This window comes from Phascolarctos cinereus, unplaced genomic scaffold (assembly GCF_003287225.1).
Source record: "Phascolarctos cinereus isolate Bilbo 61053 unplaced genomic scaffold, phaCin_HiC Scaffold_9;HRSCAF=440, whole genome shotgun sequence".
NCBI lineage: Eukaryota > Metazoa > Chordata > Mammalia > Diprotodontia > Phascolarctidae > Phascolarctos > Phascolarctos cinereus.
In genome coordinates this window covers 203,965,124-203,979,737 of record NW_027556402.1, presented here as the reverse complement: position 1 = coordinate 203,979,737, position 14,614 = coordinate 203,965,124, and the positions used below count along the sequence as shown (strand labels likewise).

At 39.4% G+C, this 14,614-nt stretch overlaps 1 protein-coding gene across 1 annotated transcript in view; it reads left to right on the top strand.

The window, feature by feature from the left end:
* DNAAF9 (dynein axonemal assembly factor 9) overlaps positions 1 to 14,614 on the top strand; it is a 173,456-nt gene that overhangs the window by 55,498 nt on the left and 103,344 nt on the right. Inside the window, 1 exon segment of the mRNA XM_021005399.2 lies at positions 8,233 to 8,331. Coding sequence (XP_020861058.1) covers positions 8,233 to 8,331 — 99 coding nt within the window.

Sequence of the window (14,614 nt, the reverse complement as noted above, 5' to 3'; positions counted from 1 at the left end):
CTCCTTAGTGGTGGCAAGATGATGATTGAATCCTGCATAGCATGTGGGCACGTGGAGCTCTTTGGAAGGCAAGTGCCAAACACAAGCAACAGGACATCTGTTCTGTATAATCCTATCCAAAGAGAGAAATGACTTGCCTATGATCATGCTTGTCAGCATTAGAGGAGGCGTCAGAGCCCGTGCACAGCTACCTATAGAACTCTAGGACCCAAATGCATGAGCTTTGGAGGACGTGAATGAAGAGTCAACTAATAAGCCAATCTCTTTTACATCTGTTAGCACTCTAGATCTTGATGCTAGGAAGGACCTGAAAAGTCTGGACAGGGGGTAGAGGTGGAAATGAGGGGAATGTGTCTCTCTGTCCTAGAAGAGAAACAGCAGGCTCCTTTCTGTAAAAAGCTTCAGATGAGGCCTCTTCAGCTAAGCTTGTGTAAAATGCAAGCCAAGGGTCTTCTTCTAAAAGTATAAATTAAGTCTTTCCTGCTGTAGTTGAAAACTCATTGCTACCTGGCCTTTGATGCTTCTCTCTGTTGCTCCTGTGCTACACTGGGTTTTCAGATACCTTGGACTTTTTTTCCTGATCCTGCTTTCCAGAAAGAAGACAGAGAATTGGGTGTGTGTGAATCTACTTAACTTAAGAAAGTTCCCAAAAGCTTATGGGTCTGCAAGGCATGAGAGCCAGAATGTAAACCTTTTTGGGAGAAGAACTTTGTCTGCTTTGGCAATAAGGAGCACAAGCAAAGAATTAATTGATGAGCTGAGTTCCAACTAGAAAATAATTGTAATTGGTCTGGAAAGGTCTGGGGAAAGTGGTCCTGCAGTGCCCCTCAGTGGCCTAGGAGATGCATAGCCACAGAATAGGTCTCTTCAAATGGCTTGAATTGCCTTTGCCTGATAATTATTAACTCCCATATCTATGTTTTACAGTATGCAAGCAGATTACAAGGTGCTTCCTTTATAATGATTCTGTGAGACGAGATTCTATTCACTAATTGAGCTTTGGGGCAACTTCGTAGGGTAGATGTGTTTTTGGTTTTGTTTTTACTTTTAATTAGTTTATAGTAGGGTTTTTTTAAAAAAAACTTTATTAATTTATTTTTAGTTTTCAATGTTCACCTCCATAAGATTTTGAATTCTAAATTGTCTCCCCCTCTCTCTGCTCCCCCTTCCCCAAAACTGTGTGCAATCTGATATAGGCTCTACATATGTATTCATATTAAACATTTTCACATAAGTCATATTGTAAAGAAGAATTAGAACCAATGAGAGGAACCACAAGAAAGAAGAAACAAAACAACAACAAAAAAGAGAGCAAATAGTATGCTTTGATCTGCATTCAGACTCCACAGTTCTTTTTCTGGATGTAGATAGCATTTTCCATCATGAATCTGTTGGAGTTGTCTTAGATCCTTTCATTGCTTGAGAAGAAATAAGTCTATCAAAGTTAGTCATGCACAATGTTGCTGTTTCTGTGTACAGTGTTCTTCTGATTCTGTTCACTTCACTCAGCATCAGTTCATATAAATCTTTCCAGGTTTTTCTCATGTCTGCCTACTCATCATTTCTTATAGCACAGTAGTATTCCATTACATTGATATACTACAACTTGTTCAGCCATTCCCCAGTTAACGGGCATCCCTTCAATTTCCAATTCTTGGCCACCACAAAAAGAGCTGCCATAAATGTTTTTGTACATGTTGGTCTTTTTCCCATTTTTATGATCTCTTTGGGATACAGACCTAGAAGTGGTATTACTGGGTCAAAGGGTGTGCACATTTTTATAGCCCTTTGGGCAGAGTTCCAAATTGCTCTCTAGAATGGTTGGATCATTTCACAACTCCACCAACAATGCATTAGTGTTCCAATTTTCCCACATCTTCTCCAGCATTTACCATTTTACTGTTTTGTCATGTTAACCAATCTAATAGGTGTGATGTGGTACCTCAGTGTTGTTTTGATTTGCATTTCTCTAAACAATAGTGATTTAGAGCATTTTTTCATACAACTATAGATAGCTTTAATTTTTTCATCTGAAAACTGCCTGTTCATATCCTTTGACTATTTATCAATTGGGATACAGTAGGTTTTTACTTGTAGATATTCTCTCTCTGTGTACCATTTGCAGATTCAGTACCCTTTATTCTTTTTGATCTAGCCTTTATTTGAGTGTAGAGGAAAGTTCCTATGGAATAACTCTTTCTTGAGCAGGAGGCTTTGGGGATTTGGACCATTTGGCAAATTTTTCACCAAATTTGTGTTGGGCAAGGCTAACCAACCTGATAAAAGCTCCAAAACGACCTTTGGCTTCTAAGCCTATCTTATTGTGACTGCCCAAATGGGCAACACTGAGAGCTGCGTCTGTCTAATTTTCTTCATAAGTTCCTGGCTTTCCCTTGATCAAACAGGTTTTTTTTTTTTATGGGAGACAAAGACAACACACACACACACACACACACACACACACATTCTTTGTCTCCTATAAAAAATTCATGTATATGTATATTTTATACACACACACACACAAACACACACACACACACACACACACAGAGACACAGACACATGTCTGATGCTGGACTTCCTTGCATTCGTAGGAAGGCCAAAGGACTTGTTAATGGGTTTAGTTTCTGTTTCACTTTTCTGACCTGGATAGCTGTTTCAGCTGGTTGCTAAGATATAGCCTTCTTTAGACTAAAGGTGGACTTTCCCTTCCACATCAGGCCTAGTTGTCTCTAGTTGTCTACATATACAGTGCCCATTTCTGTGAATTTTGAATTTGTACCTGTGCAAAATGGAATCAGTTTTGAACCATCTATTAAAGTTTGCACCCATATGTGTAAGCAAGAAAAATAAGGTAAGAGAGCAGCCATTTCTTGGGACCCTACAATCTTCACTTACTCTCAGGTTCCCTCTTTCAACCCATCTGGGCTATTGCTTTAATAGCTTACCTTACAGCTTCTTATAGTTAGAAGACCTAAGAATCCTGATGTGATCTTGTAGAGACATTGAGATATAGGGGAGATGTGGGAGGGTCACTGTTTCATTGGGTTATCCTAAACATGATTAACTTTTCACATGAAGGATAGGCCCAAAAGGGTAGTTGTCAATGATGTTGCCTAGTAATTGATCCTAGAGTCCATTCTTGATTCCATCATTTAGGTGATAAATAGGATCATTGACTAAATATACTTATCATTTCTTTTAAATGATCTTAAATTTGGTAGGAGATTGTTAACCGTCTGGAACACAGGAATGATATTCCAAGTAACCAATCTCACTTACCAGACCCTTGTTAAACCATAACTCTTTTTAAAAATTTTGGAGGGTTTTTTTTAATGCCTCTTGTTTTTAAACCACATTCATTTCTGAATATATTTTTCTCCTTCTTTCCCCTATCCAGGAAGCCCTTCCTTAAAAACAAAGTTTACAACATAAAAAGTAAAAAAAAAAAGCATTTTGGTAAAACCAACCAACATATTGACCATGTCCACCTGTAACTCTTCTTTAAAATTATCAATTTATTTTTAGTTTTCGACATTCACTTCCATAAGATTTTGAGTTCTAAACTTTCTCCCCTTTCCCATTCCCCAAGATAGCATCCAATCTGATATAGGCTATCTACATATACATTCATATAAAACATATTTTTGCATTAATCATATTGTAAAAAGAATTAGAACCAATAGGAGGAACCACAAGAAAGAAGAAACAAACAAAAAGAGAGCAAATAGATTGCATTAGATTCCTTAGATTTTTTTCTGGATGTGGATAGCATTTCCCCTCATGAGTCTTTTGGAGTCTTCTGAGATCCTTACATTGCTGAGAAGAGCTAAGTCTATCAAAGTTAGTCATTGCACAGTGTTGCTGTTACTGTGTACAATGTTCTCCTGATTCTGTTCGCTTCATTCAGCATCAGTTCATGTAAGTCTTTCTAGGTATAACTCTTTTTCAAAGAGCATGTGGTAATACTGCAGAAAAGATTTATTAAAATACCCCCAGAGATGAATGATCAGTGCTACAGAAAAGTGATCTGTTGCCCAAGAAAGCTGAGTGTGCCTACCAGTATGACCTTGGGGAAGTCACTCAACCTCTTTGGGCATTAATTTTCTCATCTGTATAACAAGTGTGTTGGATTAGATGCTTGATGATCTCAAAAGTATGTTCCACCTGTCTCGTGCCTGTGGGCGTATGGTGGTAAGACTAGACTGCTATCTTCAGTTAGTTCTATGAGGTAGACATGAAGGAGTTTTATTATAATCACAGCAACAAAAATTTGGTTTAAACATGGGAATTTCTTGACTAATAGAGTAAGCCTTGAGTGATCCTTAAGTGATGCTGTGGAATCTGTCCTTAGAGATATTTAAGAGAGGGTGGTTTTTATATTTACCCGCTTTGATCTGACTCTAAGGCTGCTCTGTGCTCTTTCCTTTGATCTGTCAGTAGTATGTTTGTCCACCTTAGTGCCCTCTTACCCCGTGCTTTGATGTTCCATCTACCCCTTGGATCTTCATTCAGTCACTGTGATTAAAGGGAAGTAGTCAAAACCTTTATTAAAAGTGGTTTGTAGGGGCAGGTAGGGGACGCAGTGGATAGAGCACCAGCTCTGAAGTCAGGAGGACCTGAGTAAAATCTGGTCTCAGACCAGACATTTGACACTTACTAGCTGTGTGACCCTGGGCAGGTCACTTAACCCCAATTGAAAAAAAAAAGTGATTTGCAGTGTGGATGGGATGGGGGAAAAGGGTTGAAGGTATGCTTTTCTGTTTTGCACATAACTCTGTGAAACTCCTACACCCCACCAGGCATCTAAGACTTCGATGTCTTTGATATTTTGTCTTTAGTTTGGTAGATCCAAGGGACAGTGATATGTAAGGGAGGGAATGAATGGATGACTACCATTTGGCACTGAATTTAAGACGTACTTATTAGAAGCTTCATTCGCTTTTTGGGACTAAATGCTAATGGGCCAGGCTTAGGGATTCAGAATACAAACAGTGCTTACTCCTGCTTCCTATAATACATCCAAGTCAAGATTGGGGTCACCGTAAAATATCTAGAACTATCTAGTATTATCATTTTTGGAGGAAGTAGAGGAGAGAACTGAAGATAAAGCAAAGTTTCTTTGACTAAGAAACTAAAAAAGTTACTATATCTGGGGCCATCTCCAGTCATCCTGATCTGTATCTTGCCACTAGACCCAGATTTCTCCAGAGGAGAAAGTGAGGCTGGTGGCTTTGCACAGCCCTCCTTCACTTAAATCCAATTCACTTGCAAGTCATAGCATCACCTTCCTAATGGTGGTCGTCTTCGAGAATGAAGGTCAAACAACAACAACAACAAAAGTTGCTAATGGGTGCCCTAGGGAAACTGAGGAATATAGCTAGCTGTGTATCTTTATGGATAGGAACTGTCTGAGGGACTGAGCTGCAGTCTGAGTATCCATACCTAGGATTTTGTTGGAGAACCACTTTGTATTCACTTTATATATACTTTTACTTTATGGTTTTTGTATATACTTTTGTATATTTTATGAATATACTTGTATTTTTTGTGTTTATTTTGTGTTTACTTATCGTATGCATGTTGTTTTCCCCAATAGAATGTAAGCTCCTTAGTGTAGGCACTGTTTTATTTGGGTCTTTGTATCCCTAGCATCTGTCTCTGTGCCAGACACACAGTAGGAGTAAGCATTAATAAATGCTTACTGATTGATTGGGTTTGTTCTCTGGTTCTACATACTTCACTTTGCAGTTCATAAAAATCTCCTCATGTTTTTTCAAATTCCTCATATTTCTTGTGTAATATTATTCCAGCATATTCTCATTCCCATTTGTTTAGCCATTCTCCAAATGATGTAGGTCCCTTTATGTTCCCAGTTTTTTGCAGCCACAAAAATGCTGCTATTTACATTTTAGTATATATGGGGGCGTTCTTTCTGTTTTTGACTTTCTTGTGATGTGTGACAAGTAGTGGGACCTATATAGATCATGTCAGAGGATTATACCTTTTTTTTCCTCCTCTAACCTGAATTTTCATTGTATATTTAGTATATTATTATTCGTATAGCTTAGTGACTTCTTTCGCATAACTTCAAACTGTTCCCCAGAATTATTGGACCATTTCAAAGCTCTACCACCAGTGTATAAGTATGGCTATCTTCTTATCGCTTCTCCAACACTGATAATTTTTGTTTTTTATCATTTTTGCAGTTTGATTGGCAGAAGAAACCTTAGAATTATTTTAATTTATAGTTATCTTCTTAGTGATAGAGAGAGAACCTTTAAAACACGATTATTGATAGTTTGCAAGAACTTTATATCTTTGATCACTTATCTTTTGGGGAAAAGCTCAATGTACTTTTATGTACTTGTGCCAGTTACCAATAAAAGTTGTATATCACACTTTTATCAAAAATACTGAAGGTAAAGGCTTTTCTCCACTTCATAGTTTCTTTTCTAGATTCATTGATTTTGATCATACAAAAGCTTTTGACTTTGATGTATAGGCTATTTTAATCTCTTATGATCACCTTGGTTGCTTATTTAGTTAAGAATTTCCCTCCCTTCCCCCAGCCATTTTTGCAATAGGTACCTTCTTCCATTTTGCTATAGGTTTTTAAACTGATATTCCTGTAGTTTTAAAAAAAATGATATTGCCTTTTATTATTAGGTCACATGTCCATTTGGAGCTAGTTTGTGATATGTTATATAAGATATTAATCCAAACCTAATTTCTGCCAAATTGCTTTCTAGTTTTCCCAGCAGTATTCTAGGGTTTATCAAATACTGGAATACTGTGTTTTGCTTCAGAATCTTGCTTATCTATCCAGACTTGGTATTTAACAAACCAGTGTTGTTATCTTTAATAGCTGAGGCACTAAAATTTTCATTTTGAGAGACTGAGTTTCAACTACACTGCCCATTCTGGGGCTAGATTTTTTAATTCACTATTTTAAGGGTTTGATCATGAAAGCCAAGCCTGGTTTCGATAATAAATCTTTGCTAGAAAATTGTTGGCTTCTGTATCCTTCAGAGCCTTCTGTTAGCTACTGGCTTCTCCAACCTGGTGTTTTCTTGATTTTCCTTGTGTTTAGCTCTTTGTTCACTTAGTTTCTCTTTTGAGTAAGACTTGAGTGACTGAAAAGAAGACACCCAGGGGTTGGGTAAACAATCTGGAATGAAGGCTCCTGAATCTCCTTCTCAGCTTTTCTGCACCTCTCTTGACCCACTTTGTTCTCCTGGTCATGGCCTAAGCAAATTCAGAGTCAACAGATATTTATTAAGCAGGTTGGCCTTAGTGACTTAGGTCAAGTCATCCCTGCCCTGGTAAGAAAGAGCTTCTCTGGGAGTTCTCCCTTTGCTTTTCCTTCAGTTTCTAGCTTTGCTACATGCAGAATCCTTGAACCAAGATGTTCTCTCTGCTGTGTGCTATTGGCCAAATACTTTTTATTCTCTTGCTCTCCTTACTTCTGATTACATCTTCTATTGCATTGAACATGCTTTACTCTTTTTACATAGGTGGAATCTCTAGTGACAGGGAAAAGAATTCAGTCTCTTCTCCACCCCTTCTTTTCCTTTCCTACAGAGATGGCAGGCACACAATAGGGAAACCACTGAATTCTGTTCTTCTTGTGTGCATAAAGAAAATAGATTCTTAAACTTGGGGGTCGGGCAGGGAATGTTAGGCCCAGGGCCACGTCCTCCAATAGCAGTTGTTTCTTAGTAATCAGAAGGGGTCCAGCAGGAGGGGAGTCAGAAGGTCACTACCTTAGGACTCAGAGATATATTTTTAGACTCTGATTAGAAGAAGGATCTGAGTGGGGTTCCTACAAACTCAGAGTGAAACTGGGCTGACATTACTTCCCTTTAATACAAGCTAGGGCTGCAGCTTTGACTGGGTGGCCTTGTAACCCATGAGAGCAGAAACACTGAGATCCTCACCAGAGCTCCAGCCTGAGGGGCTGTGCCTAGTAGGCCTGAGCATCTTAGAATAGGATCTTTTTGGTGCTTGAGGACTAGACTGTCTTATGTGGGCTTCCAGACAGATTCACCTTACGCTACATTCTGCTAGTCAGTGCAGAATATTCTTATGAGGTACCTGTTGACTTTGTCAATATTTGATCATTGTGATCCATTAAACTGATTTTGTTTCAGAGTGCTGTATTTTGAAATAATACTCCCTTTATGTATATTTTTAAAAGTCAATAAATTCTGTTTTCTATTTTTTTCTTAGGATTTAATGACTTTTGAACACCAGTGGACCAACTTCTTTGCTAATTTTGACACAGAAATCCCCTTCCTACTGGAACTTTCAGAGTTCCAAGCGGGTGAGGTATGTATGTATAGTTACGGAAGAGAGTGCGGGGAGTAGGAAAGAAATGACTGGAGGAGGAGGAATGATGTAGGATGATAGAGGATTGGTTGGTTTATGATTTGAGGCTGTCATTTTTAAAATTTAGAGTTGTTACTGCTGATTAATTCCCACTATCAGGCCCCTAGACTTTCCCAGATAGTTGCTTTAGAAAAGTGGGCATGTTGCTTTTTGAGTCTTTAGGATACAGAGTTCTGTCTTGGTGTGGGGTTTGTTCTTAATCACCAAGGTCTCTTTAGTTAGGTCTCACAATGACCTCAAAGGTATAAGTAGTGTATTTGTGCTAGCTGGTCCTCCAGGTACCATAAGCCCACTCTTTTAGAGAAACTAGAAGGAACGGTGAAAAAATAAAGGATAGGAGGATATCAGCATATTTTGGGTCAAAATAGGGAGAAACAGAGGTGATCATAAGACTATACTATAGACCACCTATACAGAAAGAGGAAATAGATGAAAAGTTTGGGAAACAGATACAAGCCTGCACAGAGACGTGACGGAATAGTGATAGGGGACTTTAGCCATTCAGACATCTGCTGAAGCTCTCTCCCTCTCTCTGCCAAAAACAGCAGTTAATAACCCCTTGACTTGCTGTAGACATATTTATATCCTTCAGAAGGTGGAGGAACAAACAAGGGGAAATTCTATTCTGGATCTTATTCTCACTAACAGAGAAGGAACTTGTACCTGGGGTGGGAATGATGGAAACCTGAGGTAGGTAGGAAGTGCTTTTCTCTCCTTGATTTGTGATAGAAAAGGAGAGGTAGTCTGGATGTTGTCTGACATGCATCCTAGATCTTAGGAAAGCATATTTAAAAGAGTTTGGAAAAAAGGTAGGTGGGATCCCATGGACTAAAATGTTTCAGAGGAAGTCACTCCAAAAAGGATGGGAGATGCTCATGGAATTCTTTTTAAAAATTCTTTTTAAAAAAATTTATTTTTATCTTTTTTTAAAATTAATTTTTAGTTTTCAACATTCACTTCCATAAGATTTTGAGTTCCAAATTTTCTCCCCATCCCTCCTCTCCCTCCACCCAAAGACGCCAGCAATTTGTATAGGCTCTACATATACATTTATATTAAACCTATTTTCATGTTAATCATGTTGTAAAGAAGAATTAGAACCAGTGGGAGAAACAATGAGAAAAAGAAGAGAGAGCACATAATATGCTTCGATCTGCATTCAGACTATGTAGTTCCTTTTCTGGATGTGGACAGAATTTGCCTTCATGAGTCTTTTGGTGTTGGCTTAGATCCTTGCATTGCTTGAGAAGAGTTAAGTCTATCAAAGGTAGTCATCGAACAATGTGGCTGTTATTGTGTATAATGTTCTCCTGGTTCTACTCACTTTACTCCGCATCAGTTCATATAAGTCTTTCCAGGTTTTTCTAAAGTCTGCCTGCTCATCATTTCTTATAGCACAATAGTATTCCATTACATTCATATACCACAACTTGTTCAGCCATTCCCCAACTAACAGGCATCCCCTTAATTTCCAATTCTTGGCCACCACAAAAAGAGCCACTGAAATCAAGAATGGAGTTCTAAAGACACAAAAGGAAACAATTCCAGCGAGGAGGAATTGTCTGAATGTGGATGCACAGGAAACTCACCTGGATTTTAAAAAGAAATGTACAAAAGATGAAAGCTAGGCCAGGTAACAGAGAATGAATATGAGTATGGCATGTTCCTGTAAAAAAAATAGCGTCAGGAATAGTAAAACTCAAATGAGCTCAGACTGTCAAGGGAGGCTAAACACAGCAAAAAGTATTTTAAGCTATATTGCAAGAAAGGAGAGGATCACAGAAGGGATAAGGCCTTTGCTTGGAGTGGATGGAATGACCAACAAGGAGTGGATATGCAAGATAAATGAAGAGTCCTTGATGAATCCAGGTCAGGTCGCATCACCTGCCTCACTGACATCCTCAGGAAAGAACTGAGAAATATGACGACTGAGCCACTGCCAGTGATGTTTGAAAGATCATGGAAAATACGAGAGGTACAGATTTGAGAAGGGTAAATTGTGTTTTGGTTTTCAAGAAGGGAGAAGAGATCAGAGTCTACACACTAAAGGTCAGTGGAATTGACTGATTCCTGAGAATACTCTAAGAGAGATTATTAAAGAGATGGGTGGTAAACATGTAGAAAGAGAAACACTGATCACAAAGAATCAGTCATGGCAGACCACTTTCATTTCCTTTATGACAGCTTACTAAACTAGGAGATGAGAGGAGGATGCTGCAGATATAGCTTACCTAGATTTTAGCAAACCTCTTGATAAAGTTGACATGCTATTCTTGTGGAGAAGATAAAGAGGTGGGGATTTGACAGTAATACAAGCAGATGTATTCAGAACTGGTTGGGTGGCTGGACTCAAAGAATAATTAGTTGTTAATAGTTCAGCGTCAACATAGCAGGATGTCTCCAGAGATCTGTGCTTGACCATGTTCTATTTATCATTTTTATCAATGACATGGATAAACACATACTTTATGTGCTCAGTAATTTAGAGATTACACAGAGTCGGGAGAGATAGTTAACACATCAGATGACAGGATCCAAAAGTAACTTAATAGCCTAGAATATTGAGCTAAATCTAATGAGATGAAATTCAGTAGGCATAAATATAAAGTCTTGCACTTGGGTACAAAAAATCACTTTTACAAGTGTAAGATAGTGAAGGCACTGATAGCAGTTCTAAAAAAGATCTGGGGATTTTAGTGCATGCAAGCTCAATATTAGTCAGCACTGTGATGGACATCACTTCTATGAATAGGGAGGTGATAGGCCTATTGTACTGTCCCCTCTACTGGAATATTGTGTTCATTTTGGGACACGACGGATTAAGATGGAAGGTATCCAGAGGAGAATAGCTAAGATAGTGAAGGGGCAAAGTCCTTGTCTTATACGGGTCAGTTGAAGAATTAGACACATTTAGCCTGCAGAAGAGAAGACTGAATTGGGGGCCATGATAGCTATCTTCAAGTATGTGAAAATTTGTCATGTGGAAGAGGGTTTATATTCTCTTTGGCCCCAGAGGGCAGAACTAGAAACACTGAGTGGAAGATGCAAAGAAGCAAATTTTGACTGGATGTCAGGAAAAACTTCTTAATAATGAGAGTGTTCAAAAGTGGAATGGGCTGCCCTAGGAGGCGGTGGGATCCCTTTCTTTAGTGGTCTTTAAGGAGAGGCTGGACGACTGCTTATTGGGTATTTTATAATGGGGACTTCTGCGGTATATGAGTTAGACTAGATGAATACTGAGATTCCGTCTAGTTGTCAAATTATGTAAAATAGCTGTGAGACTCGGTGAAGGGTGGGGAAATGGAGGGGGTCAGTACTAGGAACCAGAGGAGTCATGTCAGCAGGTTTAATTAATAACCAAGAAGCAGACTAGGCTTTTGGACCTTGCAATGAGGATTCAAGATAGCCTGATGTTGTGTGTTCTTGTAACAAAATTTTTTAATGGCATAACTAGCTGAGATATAACCTCAGCTCTCCTGGGCAGGGCACAGCCTGTAACTCATTGTAAGGTGAGCAAGTGTTCACATTTTGACCAGGTCAGGAGTCAAAAGATAGACTCTGTCTCTCTTTTTTGGCCAAGATTAGAGACATCTGGGGAAAGGGCCAGATTACCTTAATTTTTTTTTTAATTTAAACTGTAGGTAACTAAGTTGGTAAGAATTCACTTCATGCCAACTCATTTTGCCTAATGTTCATTTTTCTTAGTTTGGTAGTAAAATGAACTGATCAGTCAGTCAATCAATAAACATCTACTACATTCCAGGCACTGTGCTAAGCCCTGAGGGAACAAAAGAGGCAGAAGACAGTTCCTATCCTTAGGGAGTTTGCAATCTAATGGAGCAGACAACAGTTTAACAAATATGTGCAAACAAGCTATGTATAGGATAAATAGGAAATAATTTAGAGAGGGAAGGCACTAGAATTAAGAGGGTTTGGGAAAGGCTTCCTGTAGAAGATGAGATTTTAGCTGGATTTAAGAAGTCAGGGAAGATAGTGGGTGGAGCTGAGGGAGAGAGCATTCCAAGCATGGTAGATAGCCAGAGAAAATGCCCAGAGCTGAGATGCAGTGTTTTGGTTCGAGGAATAGCCAGGAGGCCAATGTCATTGATTGAAGAATAGATAGCAGGGAGTAGGGGTGTAAGAAGACTGGAAAAGTGGGAGGAGGCTAGGTTATGAAGGGCTTTGAATGACGGAGGCCTTTGTATTTGATCCTAAAGGTGATAGGGAGCCACTGGAGTTTATTGAGTAGTGGGGTGAAATAATTGGATCTGCATTTCAGGGAAATCACTTTAGTGGCTGAATGGAGGATGGATTGGAGTGAGGGGAGACTTGAGATGGGTAGACCCACCTGCAGGCCATTGCAGTAGTCCAGGTGTGAGGTGTTGAGGGCTTGCACCAAGGTGGTAGCAGTGACACAGGAGAGAAGGGGTCTTACTTGAGAGATGTTGTGAAGGTGAAATCAACAGACTTCGCAACAGAGATTGAATATGGATATCCATTTCAAGATGTCTGCAAGGCATTTGGAGATGTGAGATTGAAGGTCAGTAGAAAGGTTGGGGCAGAAGCAGTAGGTTTGAGAATCACTGGTATGGAGATGGTAATTAAATCCATGGGAACTGTTGAAATCACCAAATGTAGTGTAGAGGGAGAAGGAAATGATCCAGGACAGAACCTGAGGGACACCTAAGGTTCGAGGGTGTGAAATGGAGGAAAATCCAACAGAGGAGACAGAACAGGATTGGTCGGATAGGTAGGAAGAGAACCAGGAGAGAATGGTCTCCTGAAAGCCTCCAGAGAAGAGTATCGAGGAGGAGAGAGTGATCAACATGTCATAGGCTATGGAGAGATCTAAGAGGAAGAGGATTGGCAGCCAGGAGATGAAGAGTAGATTAGGAGAGAGCAGTTTTGGTAGAATGATAAGATCTCAAGCCAGATTGTAAAGGGTTATGAAAAGAGTGAGAGGAGAGAGAGTGGAGACACCTAGTGTAGATGGCTTTTTTGAGTTTAGCTACAAAGCGAAAGACATAGAGAATGATAGTGGAAGTGGAAGGGTCAGCTGAAAGTTTTGCAGGTGGAGAGGAGCCATGGACATGTTTGTAGGCAGTAGGAAATGAGCCAGTAGACAGGGAGAGCACATATCCATGTTTTAGCTGAGTTTGCCATAAATTATTTAATTCAGTGTCTCAAAGCTTAGAACTTTCTCCCAATCCATTGCCTCCAGACTCTCCTTCCCACAAAACTTGATGAAATTTTCCATGATTAAATAAAAGTGAGATGTGGAATCCCTTCTGACAGTCTGGTAACTAACAAACCCATTTCCAATCTAAATTTTTTATTTTATTTTTTAAAAAGCATTAGTTTGTTGAGAACATAAATGCAAATCAGCCTTAGGCTTTCTTATGAAATTCAGGTAGTGTTCAACCCAGCATCCTACTAAGGGAACCTGAAATACGATGAGTTTAGAGGAATTTGTTATGCTAAGTTTATTTCCATTTTCAATTTCATGTTAAAACTTGAAGTGTTTTCAGCTACCCTCAAGTAATTCCCTAGACTTATAAATTTAGAACGTGAGATTTCAAAGCAAACTCTGATTTGGGGCTACTTTTTGCTTAATTATTCTCTAAGTGATTTTCCTAAAAGCATAGTCTATGTCCTTCCCCTTCTCAGTGTGGCTTCTAGGATCAAGTACAAATTATTGTGTTTGCTTGGCATCCTTGACAACCTGACTCCAGTTTACCTTTCCAGCCTGGTTATAGATTATTCTCTCTCATGCCTCTGATCCATAAAGTGGCATTCTTGCTGTTAGAAGCAGTTAGGTGGTACAATAGCTGGAAAGAAGGCTGGATCTGGAGCCATGAAGACTTGAAGTAAAATCTGGCCTGAGATACTCATTAGCTGTGTGGCCCTGGGCAAGTCACTTCACCTCTGATTGCCTTAGTTTCTTCAACTGTAAAATGGGGATAATAACAGCATCTGTTCCCCAGGGTTGTTATGAAGGTCAGTGAGATGATGTTTGTCTGGTGCTTCACACAGGGCCTGGTACACCGAGGCACTTAATTAGTCCTTATCCCCTCTTCTCCCTTCTTTTTTTTCCTCCTCTCCTCTCTTCGTGCTGTTCCTCCCACGTGACCCTCTGCATCCTGTCTCCTTGCTTTTCTGCTGGCTGCCTGACCCTAATGTCTAGCATACCCTTCCCTGCCTCGGCCCCATAGAACCTTGTTTC